The sequence below is a fragment of the Haliotis rubra genome, unplaced genomic scaffold (assembly GCF_003918875.1).
Source record: "Haliotis rubra isolate DU_JTF1 unplaced genomic scaffold, ASM391887v1 Scf311, whole genome shotgun sequence".
NCBI classification, from domain to species: Eukaryota; Metazoa; Mollusca; class Gastropoda; order Lepetellida; family Haliotidae; genus Haliotis; species Haliotis rubra.
In genome coordinates, this window is record NW_025766982.1 from 111959 (window position 1) to 138770 (window position 26812).

A 26812-nucleotide genomic window follows, 5' to 3' on the forward strand; every position below is an offset into this window, starting at 1 on the left:
TTTTCATGCACACAAGGACCTTGTTTTAAATTAAGTGAGTGTTTTAGGCTGTAGTCATGAATTGAGACCGTGGGAAATAAATGTTAGAGGCGACTAACGGATCCGGTTGTCAGGAACGCTTACTTTATTGACACAATAGTATCCTGTTTGTGTAGATCACTGGATTGTCTGGGCCAGACTCGATTATTTACAGACGGCCATCATGAAACTGGAATATTGCTGAGTGCGGTGTAAAACTAAACTAACTCACTCACTCATCGATGGGATGACACTAATCAGCTCAGTCTGACATGATCAACTTAGTCATGAACTCGACACCAGTACAAGATTGCTGAGATCATTTCAAACCAGGATTCAACCTGGATTCAAAGGGGCTAGCTCTTATACTAAAAATTGGAACTGGTATGGTTGCTTTTAAATAATGTGAATGTTTGGGTGTGATGTTTTAAATATTTTTTGTAGGTGAGTCAATATCAGAATATGCAGGAATGTTTGTCCGGATTACATAGCCTTTTCCATTGTTTATTAAATTCCAAAATTTTGTCTCATTATATTTTTAGGGACACATTCTACACATGTAATATAGTTTTCAAATAATATTTACTCAATTTTACTTTTTATAGGCCATATCATCAAGGTAAAATGCACATTTGGGCCTGTCCAAGGTTGACCCCTTTGCTTATACTCATTGCCCCAAATCAACATATTGCATTAAAAAAATCATTAAATTTGTGCAAATGCCCTATAAATTCCTAAACTTTGTTTTGAAATACTAAACTTGTTCAAAAGTATTTGATACATCATGAAAATAAACATATTTGTTCATGGCCTTAAGAAACATGTCCTTCCCATAACAAATTAGTAAATTTCAAAATAACAATTGGTCCCTCCAAGGCTTCTTCACAACTTCCTGTCCTGCTTATGGAACACTTCCTGTTTATTCAAGTGCCATGTGGTGAATGTAGTTGAACTTGAACAGTTTGCCAGAAAATACCCATTTATGGTAGGAATTTCTGGAGTAGATTTTTGTAACGTCCTTCCAGTAAAGGCCATCAACCACCTGCATTTGTGTTTTTGTGAAGCTGGAATCATTTACCAGGTAGCATCAGTGATACAGATGACCAACATTTCCCCTCAAAAGATAAGGAGGCCATTAATTGTCAAATATTTATGTTTTACCATGAATAGAGTCATCCCCGTAACAGTCATTCCTGTAACAGGATGATTTGTTACTGGAAGGACAGGTTTTGCTACAGGAGTGACACTTTTAATTTTATTTTGATTCAGTTTTTGTTTATTAATGAATAGGGTGCTGATAATGATTAGATATTCTAATTATGATGTCAAAGTAATCAATTAAAAGGTCATGAAGTTGATGGATTATTATTCTTTCTATTTCTCAGGGGTAATCCTTACCGTTACAGGAATGACCATATCTGTTACTGGAAGGACTAAGACTATAATTGAATTCAATTAAAGGTCCAAAATCTGAGTTGCATTGAAAACATGACATAATTTTTCACACAAATATCATGAAATTCTACAATGCCAAGACCTCGAGAGAACAGCCCTGTTTCTTCAAAACCAATTTACATCATGTGGACCAGTACAAGATTAGACATGAATGAAAGACACTAGATTCCAAATCACTTTGTACCAGCTCTGCCAGTCACTCTAGAAACGTACATGGACACGGACAACACTGACATAAAACAGATGGAAAGGGTAGAAATGGACAGCATGAAACTGGTGGGCAAGACAGAAATGGATAGCATGAAACAGGTGGGCAAGACAGAAATGGACAGCATGAAACAGGTGGGCAAGACAGAAATGGACAGCATGAAACAGGTGGGCAAGACAGAAATGGACAGCATGAAACAGTTGGGGAAGACAGAAATGGATAGTATGAAACAGGTGGGCAAGAAAAATGGATAGTATAAACAGGGTGCCGTTGTACAAAAGAATCTTGGCGCTAAGACTACCTTAAGTCTATGTTAAGGTGTGGGAGCTACGGTCACCTTAGCGCTAAGATTGCTTTGTACAACGGCACCCAGGTGGGCAAGACAGAAATGGACAGCATGAAACAGTTGGGCAAGACAGAAATGGACAGCATGAAACAGGTGGGCAAGACAGAAATGGACAGCATGAAACAGTTGGGCAAGACAGAAATGGACAGCATGAATCAGGTGGGCAAGACAGAAATGGACAGCATGAAACAGGTGGGCAAGACAGAAATGGATAGCATGAAACGGGTGGGCAAGACAAATGGATAGAATGAGAAAGGTGGGCAAGACAGAAATGGACAGCATGAAACAGTTGGGCAAGACAAATGGATAGTATGAAACAGGTTGGCAAGACAGAAATAGACAGCATGAAACAGGTGGGCAAGACAGAAATGGATAGCATGAAACAGGCGGGTGAAACAGAAATGGATAGTATGAAACAGGTGGGCAAGACAGAAATGGACAGCATGAAACAGGTGGGCAAGAGCATGAAACAGGTGGGCAAGAGCATGAAACAGGTGGGCAAGACAGAAATGGACAGCATGAAACAGGTGGGCAAGACAGAAATGGACAGCATGAAACAGGTGGGCAAGACAGAAATGGACAGCATGAAAACAGGCATGAAACAGGTGGGCAAGACAGAAATGGACAGCATGAAACAGGTGGGCAAGACAGAAATAGACAGCATGAAACAGTTGGGCAAGACAGAAATGGATAGCATGAAACAGGTGGGCAAGACAGAAATGGACAGCATGAAACAGTTGGGCAAGACAGAAATGGACAGCAAGAAACAGTTGGGCAAGACAGAAATGGACAGCATGAAACAGGTGGGCAAGACAGAAATGGACAGCATGAAACAGGTGGGCAAGACAGAAATGGACAGCATGAAACAGATGACAGAAATGGCAATGAAACAGTTGGGACAGAAATGGATAGTATGAAACAGGTGGGCAAGACAGAAATGGGTAGTATGAAACAAAGACAGAAATGGACAGCATGAAACAGGTGGGCAAGACAGAAATGGACAGCATGAAACAGGTGGGCAAGACAGAAATGGATAGCATGAAACAGGCGGGTGAAACAGAAATGGACAGCATGAAACAGGTGGGCAAGACAGAAATGGATAGCATGAAACAGGTGGCAAGACAGAAATGTGAAACAGACAGCATGAAACAGGTGGGCAAGACAGAAATAGACAGCATGAAACAGGTGGGCAAGACAGAAATGGATAGCATGAAACAGGCGGGTGAAACAGAAATGGACAGCACTGACATGAAACAGGAGAAGGATTGTGCAGAAATGAGAGAAGATGGTGAATGCGAACCATCTGTGGCAGACTGTGAAAATCTGATAGAAGAAACCAAAATGGATGTTCCAGCACCTGCAAATCTCATTGGCAAAATATGTAATTGTAAGATATGATGACATCCCATACCCTGAGGTAGTGCTTGATGCTGGGGTTGATGATGTTTTGGTGGAATGCATGCATAAAACCAGCAAAATATTTGCCAACTGCTTCTACTGGCCCAAAAATTGCTTGACAGATGCTGGTATGACCACAGTGATGTGATTGCTATCATCCCAAAGCCCACACAGATTCCTGGTTCATCACTGTTTGAAGTTGACAATGATATATGGTTATATGCAGTACAGTGTGTGGAACAGAATCTGTGAAGAATCTTTATGCATGAACTCTGATAAAAGCTCAGACTTGAAAAGACAGAAACAACACCCCTGTACTTCAGTAATCATTGAAATCTGTATTCTTAGAATGGGATCTGGTAGATAAGCAGAGATATTATACGGTAACCTTTGTATTCCATTTTCACATGTGTCATCATTTTTGATTTTTTGATTGTTTACTTTATAATACTGTAGAATAGCATTGACATAAAATCAGAATTAACTTGCATTTGGATGTAAGTGAAAAACATCTATACCTGTATGTCCTTCCTTTAACACGTACGTGGTGTTTCGTCATCACTAGCATATTATATTTGCATCTACCAAGGCATTAAAAAAATGGTTTTATTTCAATCACGTTATGTGCCAAATAAAACAAAAAGAATGCTTTCTTGCATGCACAGTTTTACATATGGAATGTGCACACTATGCCTGGAGGTCCTTCCCATAACATCCACATTAAAAATTGCCAAGAATACTTCTGCATAATTGCATATCTTTACTAGGACAAGGCTGTGTAAATATGTTTTCTCTTACATTCCAAAGTCATTATGTGCCAAAGTTTGTTCATGTTTGCATTTTGAAATAATCAGCCTTTTAGGGTTTAAATTGTCCTCCCAGTAACGCCTGGAGGTCCTTCCCGTAACATCCACCTTAAAAATTGCCAAGAATACCTCTGTGTAATTGCATATCTTTACCAGGACAAGGCTGTGTAAATATGTTTTCTCTTACATTCCGAAGTCATTATGTGCCAAAGTTTGTTCATGTTTGCATGTATATGTATTCTGTGTTTTGGGGTTAAAATGTCACTCCTGTTACATTTCTTGTCCCTGCTGTAACGGTTATGTCATTCCTGTAACAGTCGTTATATTTGGTAGAAAATCAAGTAAAAGTACATGTACAAACCACTAACTTCTTTACTCACTAGCATTAGTACCCATCTGATAGTACGTAGTGTTTGTATGTTGTTGCAGTATGTTAGCAACAATCAATCACTGACGTTGTCGCAATTCCAAGGAGGAAATATGATGATGTAGAAATTAATGTGGGCCTTTATATGTATTTTCCACCTCAGTTATGTGTGTAGTTTATTGATCTGCAAGAGGCAAATGTAAATAACCCCCTGAGCTAGACAAGTAAGTGAAATTTGATATAAGTAATATTTTGATGAAGGATAATTGACTGTTACAGGAAGGACATGCGTCACTACTGGTGATACATATATTTGATTTTGTTGTAAAATCCTGATATGTTTAAGGTTGCATTTATATGTTTTCTAGCATTACAGTTATTGTAGTTCCAATAAATAAAAGTCAAATTCTTCTTCACAACATGTGACTTTGGTGAATTTGTCAACATCCAATTCCTGCATATTCTGATATTGACTCAGGTAATATTAATTGGTTTACTAAATTATGTTTCCTTGATTTTACCAAAGTCTTATGTTTTCGAATTCTAATCATAAGCGAGTAACTTTGCATCTGAAAAATACAATTTACTGTGTGTATTTTTTCAGAAATTTAGGGATTAGAAATTGTTTTGGTATCATTTTGGTGCTTGATTTTGGCAGTGGTGGGCTCACCTTCAGAATTTTTGTCACAGTCTGTTTGTTTAGGTACAAATATAAACATTAGGTTTGTTTGTTTTCGATGTAATGGGAAACATTTACCTGCGATCTTTGTGTTGATCCAGCATGTGTTCTTTATCTGCCTAGGTCCCAAAATAACTGATCCATGGCTAGTCCATTGTGAAATAGTCCCCGAACAATAATTTCTTCTGTTGCAGGGAGGTGGAGTAAGCCTAGTGGTTAAAGCGTTCGCTTGTCGAGCTGAAGACTTGGATTCGATTCCCCACATGGGGACAGTGTGTCAAGCCCATTTCTGGTGTTCCCTGCCGCGATGTTGCTGGAATATTGCTAAAAGCGGGGTAAAACTAAACTCACTCGCACCTCTGTTGCACCCAGCCCTGAGGGTAATGCAAAAGTCCGAAATGAAGCAATTCAAGATTTTCATCAAGGTCTGAATCTTCCATCTGGACCACTTTACAATTCGGGTCCGATCCACAAAGCGTTCGTAACGTTACGACCAGTCGTAAATCTATAGTTTATCACAGGCTTACGAAAGTCGTCGCGCCACGAACGTTTTGTGGATCGGGACGCAGTCCTTAACATTTTCACACACTAATCGTTAATCTTATTTTCCAAAGTCGCGTATGTATTTGATAAACATTGATTATTTTGGCAGTGTTTGCTCACACTGAGCACAGAAAACTAACCAAAGTTACGACAAAAATATGGATAGCTTATGAATCCGATAAATCCCGAAGCCTACTGGCTGGCGAACAGTTTTCGCCAATACATCAGTATCACACGTACGCAGTTCCGGTCAATTACAATTCGGGTATTTTCCCCCGCGGTATTTGACGACAATAAAGGACAGCAACAGAAAATAATTCACGGTAAGTAACATATGAAAAAAATTAAGATAAAGTTTTGAACCCGATAATTTTTTTAAACTTAATCGAGGGGATGTCACACGATCAAAATAACAGCAAATTCAAGCGAACAGCGAAGTAATTTTGTAAATACCACTAAAATATGGCTATAACTGTTCGGCAGCCAGTATGGTAAACTATAGAGCTATGACGGGGCGTAACACTATGGACGCTTTAAGGATCGGGACCCTGGTATTTACAAGCCTCAAATGCTATTATGAGCGCTTCAAACCTTCATTAAGGGCCACACACAGTAGCGGGTCAGTTAAATAAGTCGATGTTGGTTAAATGTTAGACTAAAAACTAGTCTCTGAAATGAACATATTTTACAGAAAAAAGCTCATAGTGAAAAAAAAAAATAATGAAAAGGAGCCCTGAGACTTTCTTCATTTCCCGCAGCTGTGGAAATCTAGACTTGCCACAATTTCTAGACTTGTTAACTGCCCGACGAAGGAGGGCAGTTGAAAAGACCCTGTTAATAAACTTCACTGTGAAAAATAACGTTACCCCTTATATCAACAGTTGAGATACTTATGACGTCACCTAACAACGGGCTTGATAATGGCCCGTCGTCAAGCATTTTGCGGGCATTATCAAGTTACAGTGGCCCGCTCATTTCTGATAATGTGCGGGCGTTTTAATGATAATTCTATCCATTTTAGCTATAATGAATGGCAGATTCCATCTATAAAAAAAAAACGAAAAGACTGCTATTGAATTTCAACACCCTGTAAATAAACTTCACTCGGTAGACGTTCTGTGAATGCGTGACAAAAATGGCTTCAATACTTTCGAAGTTCACATTTTCATGATGAAGTTTGTTTGTGAACGGGAAATATTTTGGAGATAAACACAGTATGGTTATCTCTATTCTACCATAACCGCGTTATTAAGATTAAAAACAAATACATATACTGTGTTGGAAAATCAGAGGTATATAACGTGATTATATATACCTCTGAATGGCTTTAATCAACCAATCACAATCCAGTATTTACTGAAGTCATGGTAGAAAGTCACGTCGAGCATTTTAACTGGTCCCTTAGTAATTTGATCATGATTCAGTTTGATTTAATGGTGGTTTGAACAGCAATTAAAGTCTATGTCAGCCGTACGTAGAAGGATAACAAGAAGTGATGCACGTCACAGATATTTACCTCTTTGGTGGAAGTCACGGCCACAGTATGGTGCTTACACACAGAAACATTGTGCTACATCTGGGCGAATGGTATTCGAAGCCACTAGCACGGGTTTCAGGAACACCTAAGGGCGACAACTCTGCAAATCTCAGTACGGGTCCAATCGTTCACATGAACAGTAGTAATGTTCAGTGAGTGTACTCTGTCCATAGTAAGTTTTGCGCCATCATAATGCCTTTAAACTGGCAATGGTAGATTCGGCGGTTCCCTTTCGCAAGATAGCCTGGCTGCAACTTCTTAGCATTGATATCCAAAATCAGCTGCTAGACATCTTACAATGGTATAAAGAAGCGGTCAGAAAATCTATGACGGCAACCCAACCCGTGTGTGAGTAAAACTGGGACCCGAAAAATTGCGTTCTGTGAATGGATGGAGGTTGGCTTTGTCCGTCAGTAGCACCAAAGGAATACTCTTATGGCACGTTTTATTAAGCCTTCCTGAAGACACTGACCATACTGTTCCCACTTAATTTTACCTCTTCAAAGATAGGAGGGTAACAAGAACAGTGGAGATCCACCCCACACGGTGAAAACTTTGGAACCTTTTACACGGGCTGTCCTCTCGAGGCTCTTCGCACAGATAAATTCGAACCCGTGAAGATACGAGTTAGAATTGGTCTTGAGCAACCCATGCTTGTCGTAAGAGGCAACTAACATTTCTTCTCCAAATTTCCAAACCCAAGCTGTTTAGCAGACTGCAACGGAGGGCATTTTGTTACAAAAAGTGGACAACTGTTGGTGCCAAAATCTGATCTGTGGGCATTCAAATGTTCTTAAGTGGTTTCCAAATCTAAGTTGTTTAACTCTCTCTCTCTCTCTCTCTCTCTCTCTCTCTCTGTGGGAATTCAAATGTCCTTAAGTGGTCTCTCTCTCTCTCTCTCTCTCTCTCTCTCTCTCTCTCTCTCTCTCTCTCTCTCTCTCTCTCTCTCGATGTGTTTATATAAAATGTCTCAAATCTTCAACAACAACACAAACACAAGTTAAAGTCATAAAATATATTGCCCTATGAAAACACAGCGAATTAATTATATGTGTCATAAGTGAAACACTTGGTGTTCAAACAACGAGTGTGTCTTAACGTTTGCTGGAAACAACCAGTAACAACAAAACAAGACAATCCGCTTCTGACTACATGAAATTTAACGACGACTGCCGTGAACCACCTGGGGATGGGCGATTAGACTAGCAAAATAACAGCTTTATGAAAGTGGCCAACAAATGATTAGTTTTGGATAACACTTTTCATCACGAAGTAATAAATCTAGGATCTTTTCGGGTTGAGTTTTGGATAAATCACTTTTCACACAAAATCACGAAGTAATCTAAAAATCATTAGTAATCTTGAAAAAATTCGGAGATATATCGGAGTCAATCAATGTTGATCCGATAATAATGAATATTTTGAGAGTGCATCACCACTTGCACTACCTTATGACCATAGTTGTTTGTACTGTAATTGCTCTTGAAAGATGATTGGTGTATGACGTGAAATTTGCATGTGTACGATTTTCATTTAAGAAAAAAAAAACCGGCTAGAAACAAACACTAACAACTGTGTGATGCAAAATGATTGTCAAAATTAATGGTCTAGAGTGATTTATCAACTTTCTTGAAAACCGTCAAAGTCAAGAATTTCACAACATTGCACGTGAATGGGGCTCCTGCGTCTGTCCCTCCCGTGGTTGTGTTTAGGGGTGGTGATAAAGAGAAATGGTGGTGCGTTCATCAGATAATCTGTCTTTGAAAAGTGTGTTAACGCTTATTTCCTATCCAAACTGAAAGTTCAATTCCCCTACATTTTTTAACAGTATGGTAGTCTCGCACACTTATTTTGCGTACTCCTCTGACAAGTGGAACTTGAAACGGCTTTGATGACCGAAAACTATGAACACACAATGAACTGTAGAAAGTGGTCAAAAGTAACACATCTTATTTCGGATAACACTCTATTTGTAAAGTGCAAATTCTTGGACGTTTTGCTGATAAAGCGTTGGGACAAGTCAGCCAGTGTATGGCACATCCACGTCCACTTGTTGTACAATGAAAGTCAATGTTTAAATGGAGGTCTGTGGCCTTGACTCCCGGTATTTCTTGATATTCGCGATGCCAGTCACTGTGTTGTAGTTCTTTGCCAGGTTGGGGTAGGTCTTTGGGAACGTGGCCTTGAAGGCTTCGTCTTGCAGCACGGCGTCCAGAGTGTCCATCATGGCCAGGTCAGCAATGGTCAGCTGGGGAGGAACATATCTACCGATCAGTAATGTCCATATGTTCAACAGGTGCTTCGTTTGTTTGTTTGCTTGTTTGTTTGTTCAGCAATTTATTGACTATATGACAGCGGTAAGTATTCGAATTTGGACCGGACAGTCTGGTGCTTGGCATCCTAAGCATGTGTGTGTGTGTTTTGGTTTTTTTATGGTGTGTGTGTGTGAGTGGAGTGGTGTGTGTGTTGTGTGTATGTGATATATTACTGATATTCTGTTCAAGGAGGCATGACATACACTCACTCTCTCCCAAACGTGTGTGGATGGGTAGAGTGTACTTACAGTATTACCCACGAGGTGCCCTGCCCCGGAAGCATTGTCCTTGGCCGCTTGCTCCCAGGTTTTCAGGTACTTGGGCCGGATCTCCTCCTCGAACTTCTTCTGCGCCTCTGCCTGAAATATGAACATGTACACGTGAGTCTTAGGTTTTGCTGGTTGGTTGGTTTGTTGTTTAACGCCGCACTCAGCAATATTCCAGCTATGTGGCGGCGGTCTGTAAACAATTGAGTCTGGGCCAGACAATCCAGTGATCAACAGCATGAACATCAATCTACGCAATTGGGATACGATGACATGTGTAAACCAAGTCAGCGAGCCTGACCACCCGGTCAGATGTATACACGTTCGTCCAACAGTTAAATGCCTTTCAAGAACTTACCTTGATGTTGGCGTCGCCCTCAAAGAAGTATTTGTAGATACCCTCCTTCATGGATCGGGTCTGCTCTGTGAGTACGTCCGCCCTGAGTCGCTCCCGGGAAGTCTTCCCGGCAACGCCTGAATTCAAGCAGAGTTTCGAATGAGCTCGTCAGGAGACAAGTATTTCTAATAAAACATAATATGCGTTTTATATGATATGAATGAGAAGCAATACGCACCCAATTTGAAAGGAAGTATTATACGTGTTTTGTAATGCGAATCAGAAGTAACATGCGTGATTTGTAATTTAAAGCTGACGTGATATGCGTGATTTGTAATAGGAAGCTGACGTAATAAGCGTGATTTGTAATGTGAAGCTGACGTGATATGCGTGATTTATAATGTGAAAGTGACGTAATATGCGTGATTTATAATGTGAAGCTGACGTAATATGCGTGATTTATAATGTGAAACTGACGTAATATGCGTGATTTATAATGTGAAACTGGCGTAATAAGCGTGATTTATAATGTGAAGCTGACGTAATATGATTTAATTTATAATGTGCGTGATTTGTAATGTGAAACTGACGTAATATGCGTGATTTATAATGTGAAACTGACGTAATATGCGTGATTTATAATGTGAAACTGACGTAATATGCGTGATTTATAATGTGAAACTGACGTAATATGCGTGATTTATAATATGAAGCTGACGTAATATGCGTGATTTAATGTGAAGCTGACGTAATATGAAGCGTGATTTGTAATGCGAAGCTGACGTAATATGAAGCTGACGTAATATGCGTGATTTGTAATGTGAAGCTGACGTAATATGCGTGATTTGTAATGTGAAGCTGACGTAATATGCGTGATTTGTTATGTGAAGCTGACGTAATATGCGTGATTTATAATGTGAAGCTGACGTAATATGCGTGATTTATAATAATGTGAAGCTGACGTAATATGCGTGATTTATAATGTGAAGCTGACGTAACATGCGTGATTTATAATGTAAAGCTGACGTAATATGCGTGATTTGTAATGTGAAACTGACGTAATATGCGTGATTTGTAATGTGAAGCTGACGTAATATGCGTGATTTATAATGTGAAGCTGACGTAATATGCGTGATTTATAATGTGAAACTGACGTAATATGCGTGATTTATAATGTGAAACTGACGTAATATGCGTGATTTATAATGTGCGTGATTTATAATGTGAAACTGACGTAATATGCGTGATTTATAATGTGAAACTGGCGTAATGCGTGATTTGTAATGTGAAGCTGACGTAATATGCGTGATTTGTAATGTGAAGCTGACGTAATATGCGTGATTTATAATGTGAAAGTGACGTAATATGCGTGATTTATAATGTGAAACTGACGTAATATGCGTGATTTGTAATGTGAAGCTGACGTAATATGCGTGATTTGTAATGTGAAGCTGACGTAATATATGCGTGATTTATGTAATGTGAAGCTGACGTAATATGCGTGATTTATAATGTGAAACTGACGTAATATGCGTGATTTTATAATGTGAAGCTGGCGTAATAAGCGTGATTTGTTATGTGAAGCTGACGTAATATGCGTGATTTATAATGTGAAACTGACGTAATATGCGTGATTTGTAATGTGAAGCTGACGTAATATGCGTGATTTGTAATGTGAAGCTGACTGACGTGATATGCGACGATTTGTAATGTCAAGTAAAGCTGACGTAATATGCGTGATTTATAATGTGAAACTGACGTAATATGCGTGATTTATAATGTGAAATAATGTGAAACTGACGTAATATGCGTGATTTATAATGTGAAACTGGCGTAATAAGCGTGATTTGTAATGTGAAGCTGACGTAATATGCGTGATTTGTAATGTGAAACTGACGTAATATGCGTGATTTATAATGTGAAGCTGACGTAATATGCGTGATTTATAATGTGAAACTGACGTAATATGCGTGATTTGTAATGTGAAGCTGACGTAATATGCGTGATTTGTAATGTGAAGCTGACGTAATATGCGTGATTTGTAATGTGAAGCTGACGTAATATGCGTGATTTGTAATGTGAAGCTGACGTAATATGCGTGATTTGTAATGTGAAGCTGACGTAATATGCGTGATTTGTAATGTGAAACTGACGTAATATGCGTATAATGGATTTATAATGTGAAACTGACGTAATATGCGTGATTTATAATGTGAAGCTGACGTAATAAGCGTGATTTGTAATGTGAAACTGACGTAATATGCGTGATTTGTAATGTGAAACTGACGTAATAAGCGTGATTTGTAATGTGAAGCTGACGTAATATGCGTGATTTGTAATGTGAAGCTGACGTAATATGCGTGATTTATAATGTGAAGCTGACGTAATATGCGTGATTTATAATGTGAAACTGACGTAATATGCGTGATTTGATAATGTGAAGCTGACGTAATATGCGTGATTTGTAATGTGAAACTGACGTAATATGCGTGATTTGTAATGTGAAGCTGACGTAACATGCGTGATTTATAATGTGAAACTGACGTAATAAGCGTGATTTATAATGTGAAACTGGCGTAATAAGCGTGATTTGTTATGTGAAGCTGACGTAATATGCGTGATTTGTAATGTAAAGCTGACGTAATATGCGTGATTTGTAATGTAAAACTGACGTAACATGCGTGATTTAAAATGTGAAACTGACGTAATATGCGTGATTGATAATATGAAACTGGCGTAATAAGCGTGATTTATAATGTGAAACTGACGTAATAAGCGTGATTTGTAATGTGAAGCTGACGTAATATGCATGATTTATAATGTGAAACTGACGTAATATGCGTGATTGATAATGTGAAACTGGCGTAATATGCGTGATTTGTTATGTGAAGCTGACGTAATATGCGTGATTTGTAATGTGAAGCTGACGTGATATGCGTGATTTGTAATGTGAAGCTGACGTAATATGCGTGATTTGTAATGTGAAGCTGACGTCATATGCGTGATTTGTAATGTAAAGCTGACGTAATATGCGTGATTTGTAATATGAAGCTGACGTAATATGCGTGATTTGTAATGTGAAGCTGACGTTATATGCGTGATTTATAATGTGAAACTCACGTAATATGCGTGATTTGTAATGTGAAGCTGACGTAACATGCGTGATTTATAATGTGAAACTGACGTAATATGCGTGATTTATAATGTGAAACTGACGTAATATGCGTGATTTATAATGTGCGTGATTTATAATGTGAAGCTGACGTAATAAGCGTGATTTGTAATGTGAAACTGACGTAATATGCGTGATTTGTAATGTGAAACTGACGTAAAAAGCGTGATTTGTAATGTGAAGCTGACGTAACATGCGTGATTTGTAATGTGAAACTGACGTAATATGCGTGATTTGTAATGTGAAGCTGACGTAACATGCGTGATTTGTAATGTGAAACTGACGTAATATGCGTGATTGATAATGTGAAGCTGACGTAATATGCGTGATTTGTAATGTGAAGCTGACGTATTATGCGTGATTTATAATACTGGCTACTATCTCCACTAAGGAGGTTATGCACTTTCCATTCGGATAACAGAAGCAGATTCGAATTTTCTTGTATAGAAAAAAACTATCATTTTTATGTGAATCAGTTGTGATAAGCGTTATTATTCGTTTTTGTAACATGAATAAGAATTTACTAAAACGAGGGTCGTTGGGGTAGCCTAGTGATTAAGGCGTTCGCTCGTGACGCCAAAGACCCGGTTTGGATTCCCATCCATGGGTACAATGTGTGAAGCCCATTTCTGGTGTCCCCCTCTGAGATATTGCTGGAATATTGCTGAAAGCGGCGTAAAACTAAACTCACTCACAAGAATGCATACGTCATACTTAGAACAAGATTGATGTAACAAAATATGAAGAGGAAGTCAAATAGTGAAAAGCGTACGTAAAATGTACAAGAAGCATGAAAACAAGTGTTAACAAGTAATGTTTTGTTTGTTTCCTGTTTAACCCCACACTCAGCAATATCCCAGCTATATGACGGTGGTCTGTAAATAATCGAGTCTGGACCAGACAATCCAGTGATCAACAGCATGAGCATCGATCTATGTAAATCAGATACGATGACATGTTCAACCAAGTCAGCGAGTCTGAAACACATGATCCCTTTAGTCGCCTTTTACAGTACAACCAGAAATTATTGAGAATTTAAGATTGTAATTTTTTTTTTCACTCATTACTCACGTATTAAATGTGAATATTAGCAGAACAGAACTCAAAATTCAAAGACAGGTGAACAGTTAGTATTTTGTCAAGTCACCATGGGCAGCAATGCAGGCTTCAATGCGGCGGGGCATACTACTGATCAAAGAAGTTAGAAAGTCGTGGTCCATGATGTCCCAATATCGGACCACCTCTTCTTTCATTTCAGCAATATTTGTCAGATTTTTCTTATTGACACTTTCCTTCATAAGTCCCCAAACATATTCTATTGGATTTAGGTCAGGGCTATAGCTTGGCCAATCTAATAATGTCATATTTTGGGTCAGAAACCAGGCCTGTGAATGCTTTGAACGATGTTTTGGGTCGTTGTCCTGCTGGAAAATCCAAACATTTCCATAGAACACGTTAGCAGATGGAAGTAAATGTCCCTCGAGAATATCTGTGTACCGCTCACTGTTCATATTCCCTTCAAATACACAGAGGGCGTTGCCCCTAACACAGATATGCCACCCCACACGTTAAATTTCGGACTGTACTTTGGGCGCTGATACAAAGGTTTTTCAGTTTGTTTGGTCCAGAATTTCAGTGTATTAGGAAACAGCCACACAGAACCTTCATCTGAGAAAATCACATTGTCCCAGTTAAAGTTTCTATGCTGTAAGCACCAGTTCAACCTTTGCTCCTTTTGTTCAGGTTTCATGATCGGTGATGGAATTCCTCGACTTTTCTGCCAACCCATTGCATGCAGCTCTGTTCTAATTGTCTCCTTACAGACAGCCACAGTTCCTCTATCAATCATATCCAGCCTTACGTTTTCTAAACTCCTTCGTTTGTTTTTAGAAACAAGAATACCAAGCCGCCTCCTGTCACCGACAGTCAATTTTCTGAGCCTACCTGCGCCTCCCTGGTGCTCAATGCCATATCCATTTGCAATATTTTTCAAAACAAGATAAAGGGATGCCTGTTCTACTTGAAATCACTTTAACTGATCTGATATCCTTGTTATATACTACTCTAAAATCAACTTTCTCTTCTCTAAATCATCCATACTGAGGATCACTGCAAATGTCGTCTGCTAGCAAGTAACAAAGGGGGATAACTCTTCACAAACTAATGAAAAAGGAATAACGGAGTTGTCTCTCTTGAATGAAACCAAGCACTTGATAGATGGTCAAGGTTGTTTATACTAGAAATCCAATTAAACATATTCCTAAAATTCTCAATAATTCTGGTCATACTATACTTCAAGCATGGGTTGCTGAAGACCCATTTTAACCCAGATCTTCAGGGGTGTTAACAAGTTATAATAAGCATGATAATACATATGTACATATATACGTGCAGGCTTATAAGATTCTATAAACTCCAGCCAATGACTTACCGTATTCTGCAGCAAGGGACCGTGAGATGGACATACTCTCAGGGAACGGCTCTCCGTCGATCTCTATAAATGGGAGCTGACCAAAGGGGGTACCTGGAAACGGGAGAAAATTAAACAATTTTGGTTTGAGGTTAGGTATCGTATTGAAAATATTAAAGTGATTCAGCAATGTTTTGATCTCGTGTGGCCAACCGAGAATTATTAAACGACGATTAAACCCCTAACATCCTGTCCCATATGTAATTTTCAAAACTTAGGGAATCATTTTCAAAGATGCTGAATGTGGTTCCTTTGGAAGATGTATCTATCGTGGCTCTCCAAAAGTATAAGTTGCTATCAATGAGTTTGTTTTCAAGCAGACTTTTAGAAGTTTGTAATTTTTTTTAAACTAAGTCCAAGATCATCGAAAATATTTACCAATAATGCATCTTTCCAGTACATTTTCCCCAAACCATACCATTCTAGCTTTAACTAAATGTGTCATGTAGAATCTACCAAGTTCACCACAAACCATGAACGTTTGAGTACCTTTTCTGAGTGAGGTTAAATACTTCAGGAAGCGCAGCATCCTGGATAATCTCCAGGGTATACGTTCCGATAAATCTCCACTATACCCTGGATGCATCTACGGCTTGGCCCGATGATTTTATTACCTCCCTTTGCTGGCTCCGCATTCTCACAGTAGCCAATCAGATAAGCCGTTACAACCGAGCTTACCGCCTCCGTGGTGTAGTGGTTAGAGCGTCCGCCCGGAGAGCGGAAGGTCGCGGGTTCGATCCCCGACCGCGTCATACCAAAAGACGTTAAAATATGGTTCTTGTTGGTCCCTGCCTGGCGCTCGGCATTAATTGGTACAAGAAGGACTGGTCGGCTCGGAGTCAGTATAATGTGTCTGAGTAGGGTATTCATGCTTCACTGCGGCATGGTATCTCAGGCTAGCACTATAAAACCAGCTAAAGTCTGGACTAGTACAAGCAGCCGCACATACACACATACACGCATGCACGTCGTCATATGAGCGAAATATTCTCAAGCACGACGTTAAACCCAATTTCACCTCACCTCACCTACAACCGAGCTTGCCAGTGTCAACAAAGATAGCGGTCGCAGCCGCGAAAGTTTGTTCGCAGTGCGACTCAGGTTTAGCGGGGGAAACATACAGACAAAATGACAGGTCTGAAACCTTAAAAATATATATATGCAAGAACTCCTTCTACCTCTTTCTGAGTACCTCTGCCAATATATTATTGTGTTGCCAAGTTTAATCGGTTAGATAATTAAAAAAGCGAAAGTGAGCTAGATCGAGTTGTGATTGGTTCGCTCAACTTGCCAGCGTAGACACCTGATTGGATAAAAAGCCAACCAAGGGAGGTAATGAAATCATCGGGCCAAGCCGTAGATGCATCCAGGGTATATAGCGGAGATTATCGAGGATGGAAGCGCAGATGAACATTCGCAATGGTAGATACATTTTCGAAAAAACCCAAATCTCGCAACCGTACAAAAGTATTGGTATAACCATGCCGTCAAAAAGGCACAGTTGACAACCTACAGAGAGATTGGATTTTCCCCCTTTACTTAAAACATAGTACATGACCTTGATTGTCTGTTCTACTTGATTCGGTTTTGCAACAATAAATTTGGAAGGCTTTTGCAATATGACACGAGGTATTTATAAGAATCGACATTTTCCAAAGTGACTTGACCAATTTTAAATTTATGTGTACACTGACGTTTGGATCCTTCAAATATCATCAGTTTAGTTTTGGAAACATTAACCTGAAGCCTCCATTTCTCACAATGCCTACTGAATGAATCTAATATATCTTGCAAATGCTGCATATTTGTATAGCCAGGAGTCAGTGAATTTAGTTTTACGCCGCTTTTAGCAACATTCCAGCAATACCACGGCGGGGACACCAGAAATGGGCTTCACACATTGTACCCATTTCGGGAATCGATCCCGTGTTTTCGGCGTTACGGGCGAACGCTTTAACCACGAGGCTACCCCACCGCCCCTGTAGCCAGGAGGACTGTATCGTTTGCCTACAATAGCAAACATAGCCTAATGATATTCCCAATTCTATCATAAAATTCACCGGTTTATTGGAATTGACTCGCTGATACATGAGTCATAAAGGCGTTCTCTAAATCATTTCAGAATATGGCAAACAGAAGGGGAGACAGGTTGTCGCCTTGTCTAACACCTGTTTTACATGGGAAAGAACTTGTGTGAATACCATTACATGAAACACATGATTTTATGTTTTTGTACATGTTATAAATGGCCCAAAACATTTTCATGATACATTATGTTGTTAAAGCTTCTACCAAACACTAGAAAGCCGGACTGTATCACATGCTTTTTGAATAACAACGAAGGCATGGAAAAGTTTTTATTGCATGCTAACAAAAGCCCCGCTAAGCCAAATGAGGTGAAAATATGATCGTTAGTAGGGTATCCTTCTCTTAACCCTGCCTGAGATTCGGCTTACAAGGGAAAGGGTTAAAGTGTCGCTAGGTTACGCACTCCTTACCTCACTTTACCAACGAAGCATGACGTCTTGTCGTTTACCCCATGCTTGCTCGTGGCGTTAATAATATGCAAACAAACGGGTGAGACTCGATCTGCAGGTCTATTAGCAATAAAATATAAAAGATGAGTCCAGATATTTCTTCTGGTAAAAACTCCTTTATCTGCACAAGATATTTCGTAGTTCAAAGGCTCTTCTGGTGCACAATGAAACTAAGCGTAGTCACTTTTATATATGTATTTCTTGTACACCTGCAGAAATCACTTGTTTATATACATACATACATACATACATACGTACATACATACATACATACAGACAGACAGACAGACAGACAGAACATACATACATACATACATACATACATACATACAGACAGACAGACAGACAGACAGAACATACATACATACATACATACATACAGACAGACAGACAGACAGACAGATAGATAGGCTCACCCCTACACTTATAATAGATCAGTCCGACCAGTCCTAATTAGCCAAATATAAAGTGATTTGTACTAGTAATGATTCTGTATGATTTACCCTTTCTATTAAGTAAAAGTTTATATAATTATTGTTCTTTTAAAGGATTCTTGTTAAAGACTTCTCAAGTGAGATTGCGGATGTTTGTACTAAGCAATGCATATATGCATGCATGTTTCACAATAGTTGGAAATATTTCAACTATGGCAGGTTTGCAGAATGTAGAGTATGCCACATCACAGAGAGGAACAACGCAGGTGCTTTTACATCAGGACCTCCACAACAAGAACAAGACTAGGAATTGCTGGGTTAAATCGACAATATCGATGTATATCATCATGTGTTGACTTTTAGTGCTGCTCAATACAATCTTTCATAAATCAATAGCTAAAATATATGTGACTTTCAGTGCTTTATTTAGTTTTAGCACTTTATTGCTCATTAAAATATGTGTTTTATTCTGTAAATATGAAAATACAATATACCTATGCCAAGGTCTACATTTCACCGTATTCTGTCAATGACTACGGGAGTATCAGTTGGACTAATCCATTATCGTAATGGGTAACAGACTTTTCTTTTGTGTTCACTCAACCATACAATTTTGTGTATTGGACTGTCAGACAAGTGGGGAGCACCTTCAGGCGAATATCTCAATGGGCTGTCTAGAGCTAACTTGCTGCAAGATAAGTCACGCCTGCCAGCGCACAAAGAATGTACGAGCAAATACCTTTTGGAAAAGGTGGGTTCAACGATTTAACAATTTGAAAACTAAAATAATAGCGAGCGGTAACAGAAGAGCGAGTGAACCATGGACATATAATTCATGTGTGTGACTGGTAGCATCACTAAACTGACATTAGAATACTTACTTGCTTTTAGGGCGGGCCAATCGTTAAATTCAATCCTATTGTCTTCGAAATCTACTCCAGCAGTTTTAAGAATCAGGCGTGGTATCTCCCCCCTCGCACGAAGATTGAAATACGTGTACTTGTAAGAAGGCATCTTTAACACCTGTAATCAAGAAACCGCACACCTGAGCGTTAGCAAACAGTAGTATTTGGGTGACTGACAGCGATGGCTAGTTGCTTGATTTTATGTACAGCTACACGTCACGTGACACGGATGTATTGGACAAAGGCGTTTCCATGACTTGACAAAACATCTAACGATCGCGTGTCGTGGAGGTTGGTATATAGTACAGTGCACATGACGTTGACGATAGAGGAGCGTCCATTTCGTAGTAGACCGGACACTGGCGATAGCAGGTACGCATATGACATTGCCGGACAAGGATGTGAGCCCCGTTCCGGACGCGGATGTAAGATCGTTCTGGATTGAAGTCGGGTGTTGAGCCAACAAGGATGTGACCTTGGTATATATAAGGCTATTGATATTCTAATGACCGTTCATAATTTATGGAGAAGCATGTACAATGTGAATGACACACAACACCCCCCTACCCCCACCCTTACCCCCCAAAAAATATATGTACAAAGCATAGGCGGATCCAGAGGGGTGTGTGTGTGTGTGTGTGTGTGTGTGTGTGTGTGTGTGTGTGTGTGTGTGTGTGTGTGTGTGTGTGTGTGTGTGTGTGTGTGTGTGTGTGTGTGTGTGCAGGGGTGCGCACCCCACTTTTGTCCTGAAAGTTTATTAAATGACCACTGAAACTCTCGTGAAAACGGGTGAAAATGAACTGTGCACACCCCTTTCTGAACTGTGCTCTCCCCCTTTGCAAAAACTGTATCCGCCCCTGCAAAGTAAGTGACCCACCCCATGCATATCATGTACAAAGACAATGACCCCTTTCCCCTTCCCATAATTTTAAGCATATTTTTTTAATTTACTAACGTACAAAATTGCTGACCCCACTAGTACATGTGTACAAAATTGATGACCCCCTACGTCCCGAGAACAAAATGGATGCCAACCCCCACCTTTAAAATCATCATCATTACCCCTAGCCATAAATTATGAACGGTCCCTCAGCTAAAATGGTACCGAGTGAAAACAACAACTAACACAGTGACCAATAAATGGTATCCTCCCTTGAATTCCAGAGAATACAGAAGAAGAAGAAGAAAATGAGGGTAAATTGGTAAACAAATTTTCTGTAAAATTACAATATCTAGCCAGTTGACCTAGGAGACACTCAAGACACTATATAGGCTACATACATGTCAAGGGAATACTAGTCTGTCTCACAGTCGACCTGTGAAGATCCTGGTTAGAATTGATCCTCAGTAACCCATGCTTGTCGTAGGAGGCGACAAACGGGATAGAGTGGTCAGGCTCGCTGACTTGGTTGACACATCATCGTATCTAAATTGCGTAGATCAAAGCTCATGCTGTTGATCACTGGATTATCTGGCCCAGACTAGATTATTTACAGACCGCCGCCATATAGCTGGAGTATTGCTGAGTCCGGCGTAAAATTAAACTCACTCACTGCCTCACCACATTATTGTCAAAACTGCCGAGCCCTTTCTGTAAGACTAAAGCCAAAAATGAAACAAATGTAGATTTCCTCAGCTTTAGAGTCTCCAATCTCACGTCGGCTCCTTTTCAATTTATAAGGAATTGTTTGTTTCTATCAAAATTATATATAATCAGAGATTAAGCAGTTAGTCACCGTAGCGGAGATATAGTGTGTACGACACACAGACAATCGCCCTAGCGTTATCGATTAACAGAACGCGCTCCAATGTCATGCTCATTCCCTTTTGTAGCAAACGAAGTCATGTTTTGCTCGTGTATGTAGACTTTACCACCTGACACCAAAACACAATTTGATTGATCGATATTTCATCTAGGCTATAACCGTTAGTAACATCCATCATTGATACTATAGTACTCACACTTTGCTAAGGATCACAAAAATTCACAATTTTACTTAAATGTAGATTTATAATTTAAAATAGTATCCATATAAAACTGGATAAATAGTAATATGGTAACCCCTCTTTAAGCAAACAGTCAGTTTAATCTAACCTTATGCATTTGATACATGAGTAACCATAACAATGGTTTTCATGGCACCAATCAACCATTTCGCAAATCATGGAATGAGTCATTGACAAGTTACACAACACCTGTCAACAGCAGGTATGGGGTCCACAAGATGACATGGCATACTGAAACCTGGGATCCATGCTTACAATAAGCTTAGATGTCACCTACATCGACAAGTACGCCCAAACAGACAACTGCTTCCAAAAGCCCAGATACTAACAGAACTATCACACCAAATGCTGATAAATCACCACCATTTCTGTCTACCTCAGTGTTTTAATTTATTAATGATGCGCCAACAGATGTATTAACATCGAAACTCTCTAGTGCGTTAATGCTGCCTCAATTACAAGAGAAATTTCACCAAGCGTTTATGAAGATAGCCACCGATCTCATAACTGAGCATTTTAAATCTGTTGTGCAACCTCTCCAAGCCGAAATCTCTAAACTCAAAGGCGAAATCGAACCCCTCAAGTCAGAGATTGTGCTGCTCAGAACAGTATAGCCGGAGAAATTCAATTAGAATTGCAGGCATTAATGAGAACGAGGGAGAAAATACTGACGAACTGGTAACAGAAGTGCTAAAAACTGTACACCCGGACATCCGTATCTCGGATATCGACAGGAGTCACCGAATAGGCAGGAAACATTCGGGGAAACGACGAGATATTATCGTCAAGTTTGTGTCCTTCTGGGATAAACGACAAGTCATGATCAACAGGTCAAAACTGAGAACAAACAATCCAGGAGTGTACATAAATGAAGATCTCACGCAACACAGGAGCAAACTTTTCAAGTGCACGAGAGACTTGATGAAAAGAAAAAAAATTGAGGCGACATGGACACGCGATGGACGAATTTACATTCTAGAACAGCCGGAGGAAGCAACTCATGTGATTTCGTGTGAGACCGACCTGAATAAATATAAATAGAACTTAATTGGATCACCTGGATAATATGTGACTGTACTAGGTGTGTTATCCACTCAGGTGTACATATCCTGTAAGTAGACACAATGTAAATATGTATATACGAAACTATTGATGTCCACAATGATGATTTAATGTCTTATGTTCCTTGTTCTATGTGTCGTTGGCTATTTGATAATTCTTTGTGTTGTTAGGAATCCCTTGATATTTAGTCTCCTCCTCACTATCTCTATCATACCGTACAAATCTCTTTGTTCTTACTCTATCAGCTCCATTCTTCAAGTACTATCAACCATCTGTAAAACCTTACTTATCTGTACTCGTTCTATTTCCCCTATATATGTTGTGATCACACTCAAATTCAACATTTGTTCCCGACAACATGAAATAATAATACAATGTCTGTTTAATCTTATAATGTCATATCTTTATCTAATAATGTCTGAGTATATACTATACTCCAAGTATTTACATGGGTAATGATATAATGCAACACCGTGTGGTGATTGGAGTATTTAATTGTGTAAAATTTAGAATACAGGTTGGATTCAAGAGCGTCACTAATGCGCATTTTCATGTGGTAATGTAACTCTCTTTGTACGTGAATTGAAGTTCATGTTTGAGATTTTCTGTAACGAATGGAAAGCATGCACGGTGTTTCTTAGTGTCTGTTGTCTCCAGTCACAAGCTGGTAATGTTGACGTAATCCTTGTGTTACTATTTGTTATTATTGATTGCTGGGGACGTGCAACCCAACCCAGGGCCACTGACCCATGACAACACTGTCTGTGACCATTCATTGTCTATTTTCCATCTAAATACTAGAAGTCTACGTAACAAGCTTTCTTATTTGAGTGAATTCTTATCAGATCACAATGTTGTTTGTTTTACGGAAACGCACTTAGACGACAGTATTGAAACTGAAATGCTAATCTGGGAAGACTTTCACGAGCCAGTGCGCAAAGACAGAAATATGTTTGGGGTGGTTTACTAGTTTATGTTAATAAAAGCCTATCTTTTAAGAGAATTCCAGAACTTGAAAATGTCTACGATGAAACAATTTGGATTCAGATATATTTACCTCAAAATTCGCTGTTATTATGTACTGTATACCGACCAGAGTATAATTCTTTGGACTTTTGGGCTCGCTTAGATAATAGCGTTGAAAGTGCTCTTGATATGTCGTCTAAGGTTGTTATTGTTGGTGATATAAATGAAAATCTCTTATCCGCTAGTTAATGAACTCTTGGTTATGAAAAATTTAAGAAATGTTATATCTGAACCTACTAGAGTTACCAAAACAACCAGTACTTTGCTTGATCCGGTAATTGTCAGTGAAGACATTGGTGTTGTTGACCGTGGTGGTGTTGAGTTTGATAGCAATATAAGTGATCACAGGGGAACATATGTAAACATAAGTACACAGTTATGTAACAACATATCTTATAAGCGAGAAATCTGGTGTTACAATAAGGGTGATTATGAAATGCTCAATTATCTTATAGAAAATACAGAATGGAAGGATTTATATAATGGATGTTCAAATGTTAATGATGCTTGTTCACTATTTTATACCAAATTTACTCAACATGTGAAATCATGTATTCCTTCAAAAATAGTAACTATTCGTCCAAATGACAAACCATGGTATGACTTTAATTTGAGGAGGGAATCCCGTAAAAGAGACCGATTACGGAGAAAGGCCAAGAAAACAAAAAATGAGAGCGATAGAAAAGCTTATAAACATCAGAGAAATAGAGTAAACAACATGAAATTTAGACATATTATATAACTGGAGCAAAAACTGGCTGGTCTCATATAATCCTGAAAAAACAGAAGCAGTGTTGTTTTCCATGATTGCTGAAACTGAAGAATTGAAATTATTTTTTGACGGAAAGCAAATCCATTTGGTAAACAATCATAAACATCTCGGAATAACATTTGAAGCAAAAGGCAAATGGTCTTGTCATACTAATCAAATTATCAAGTCGTGCTCCAAAATGATATCATCAATGTGGAAATTGAAATACTTACTTAACAGAAATACAATCAATACTATTTATAAGATATTTATCAGACCACACTTTGAATATGCTTGTGAATTATGGGATGGCTGTACTGTACAACAGAAAGAAAACTTAGAGAAACTTCAGTTAGAAGCTGCCAGAATAGTTACGGGTCTACCTAGATATACTTCACGTCAAATTCTATATTATGAGACAGGCTGGGAAAGGCAGGATGAACGAAGAAAAAGAAGAAAACTTTGTCTATTCTACAAAATTCAAAATGATTTAGCCCCTGTATACTTAAAAGATATTACTCCAGATAGTGTTGGATCAAGATCTAATTATAACCTTAGGAATGCTAACAATATTATTCTACCTTCTGCAAGGTTAAGACTTTCATATGATTCCTTTTTTCCATCAACTGTAAGAATGTGGAATAATATTTCTGATACCGAAAGAAATCGACCCTTATTACAAAGTTTCAAGTCGTACTTAAAGTGCGAGCAACCTGTAGCTCCATCATATTACTCGTTTGGAATTAGAAAATTAAATATTATACACACAAAGTTGAGATATATGACTAGTCAGCTAAATTATGATCTGTATCGTTTCAACATGAAAGATTCTGCTTCTTGTTACTGTGGCAATACTTGTGAAAATGTACATCACTTCCTATTAGAATGTAAACTGTACAACATTCAAAGGGAAATATTAATGTTAAATTATAAAAGTATTGTAAATCAAGACTCTCCAATCACATTGTCATTGATGTTATTTGGAAGTCCTGATATGAACATTCAACAGAATGAATACGTTTTTAAAGGTGTGCAAACTTTTATTCATCAATCAAAACGTTTTGTGTGATCACATGAGTTTTATCCCTTCCTCTACTTAACTTTCCTATCTCTTCTCACTATTCTTTCCTAATATGTATATAATTGAAAATGTATGTATGTAAATATTAGGGAGCGGGTATTGTAAGTTGGATTACTTGTACCCAATCCCTGTCACATTTGTGAATAAAATATGTTTAAATCAAATAAGCTTAGATATTTAAACCAAATTTGACCCCACATCATAGTTTTCTGTTGAATCCATGATTTGATCCTTAGCAAAGTGTGAATTGTATAGTACATACATTAGCTAAATATTTGTGAATTCAGGCGCGTCGCAAGCCAATATTTTCATGTAAGCCCGATAGGTTGCAAAACTGTATATCTAGATAGTATTGAGGGCTTGACCAACCTATTTAGCAACAAACATGTGTAAGCCCAGGCTTTTTTTTATAATGGTAGCGCCCCTGAACTTTAATAGACTTTTCGAGATGCCAGAAAGTGACAAAATTATCACCATAGCCTACTCATTCATTGCTCGAGTGCGATTGATGTTCATTTAAAGGCTTAACGAAACACATGTCCTTGCAATAACTTTAGATAAAACTTTGTTGTATTTAGACGAATACATAAACGATAAAACATGAAGAATACTAATAAACGATAAAATGTTCCATGAAGATAAACTTGTCTCAGCCACGTTTTTTTAAAGGTTGAGCATCATCATGTTATGTGGTAGTGTTGTTTACTGTGGAACACCGTGTTAATTTGTATTACGATAAGAATCAGAGGAGGACAGTGGTGTCCTATAGCTGGTTGCAATATATAGACTGGGAGACATGGCTGTTCTGGAAATACCAAAGCATATTCCGGAACATTCCAGTGCAGTCTAATCAATTACAGCTATATGGTGGCGGTCTGTAAATAATCGAGTCTGGACCAGACAATCCAGTGATCAACAGCATGAGCAGAGGTTTTGGTGTTTGGAAGCTGACCACTGTGAATATTACCATCACTGATATAAACAGTTATAAATTATATCACATTTTTTTTTTGTGTTTTGTTTCACAGCGAGTTCTTTTGCGATCTTATTTCCGATCTGATTTCCAGTAGTAGTAGTAGTTGTAGTAGTAGT

At 38.7% G+C, this 26812-nt stretch overlaps 1 protein-coding gene across 1 annotated transcript; it reads right to left on the minus strand.

Moving 5' to 3' along the window:
- Positions 1–8910: 8910 nt before the first annotated feature.
- Positions 8911–20006, minus strand: LOC124283236 (glutathione S-transferase 1-like). Its single transcript, XM_046719268.1, has 5 exons — positions 19770–20006; positions 15879–15971; positions 10297–10412; positions 9921–10031; positions 8911–9605 (listed from the first exon to the last, which is right to left on the minus strand). The coding sequence occupies exons 1-5, from the start codon at positions 19900–19902 to the stop codon at positions 9432–9434; spliced, it is 627 nt and encodes a 208-aa protein (XP_046575224.1). The 5' UTR covers positions 19903–20006; the 3' UTR covers positions 8911–9431.
- Positions 20007–26812: the final 6806 nt, after the last annotated feature.

Excerpts from the sequence above, each read along its gene's own strand:
- LOC124283236 (XM_046719268.1), bottom strand. The coding sequence starts at position 19,902 with ATGCCTTCTTACAAGTACACGTATTTCAATCTTCGTGCGAGGGGGGAG. Across the intron at positions 15,972-19,769 it reads TTGGCCCGCCCTAAAAGCAA|GTACCCCCTTTGGTCAGCTC; the intron begins GTAAGTATTCTA and ends TCCCGTTTCCAG. Across the intron at positions 9,606-9,920 it reads GGCACCTCGTGGGTAATACT|CTGACCATTGCTGACCTGGC; the intron begins GTAAGTACACTC and ends GTTCCTCCCCAG.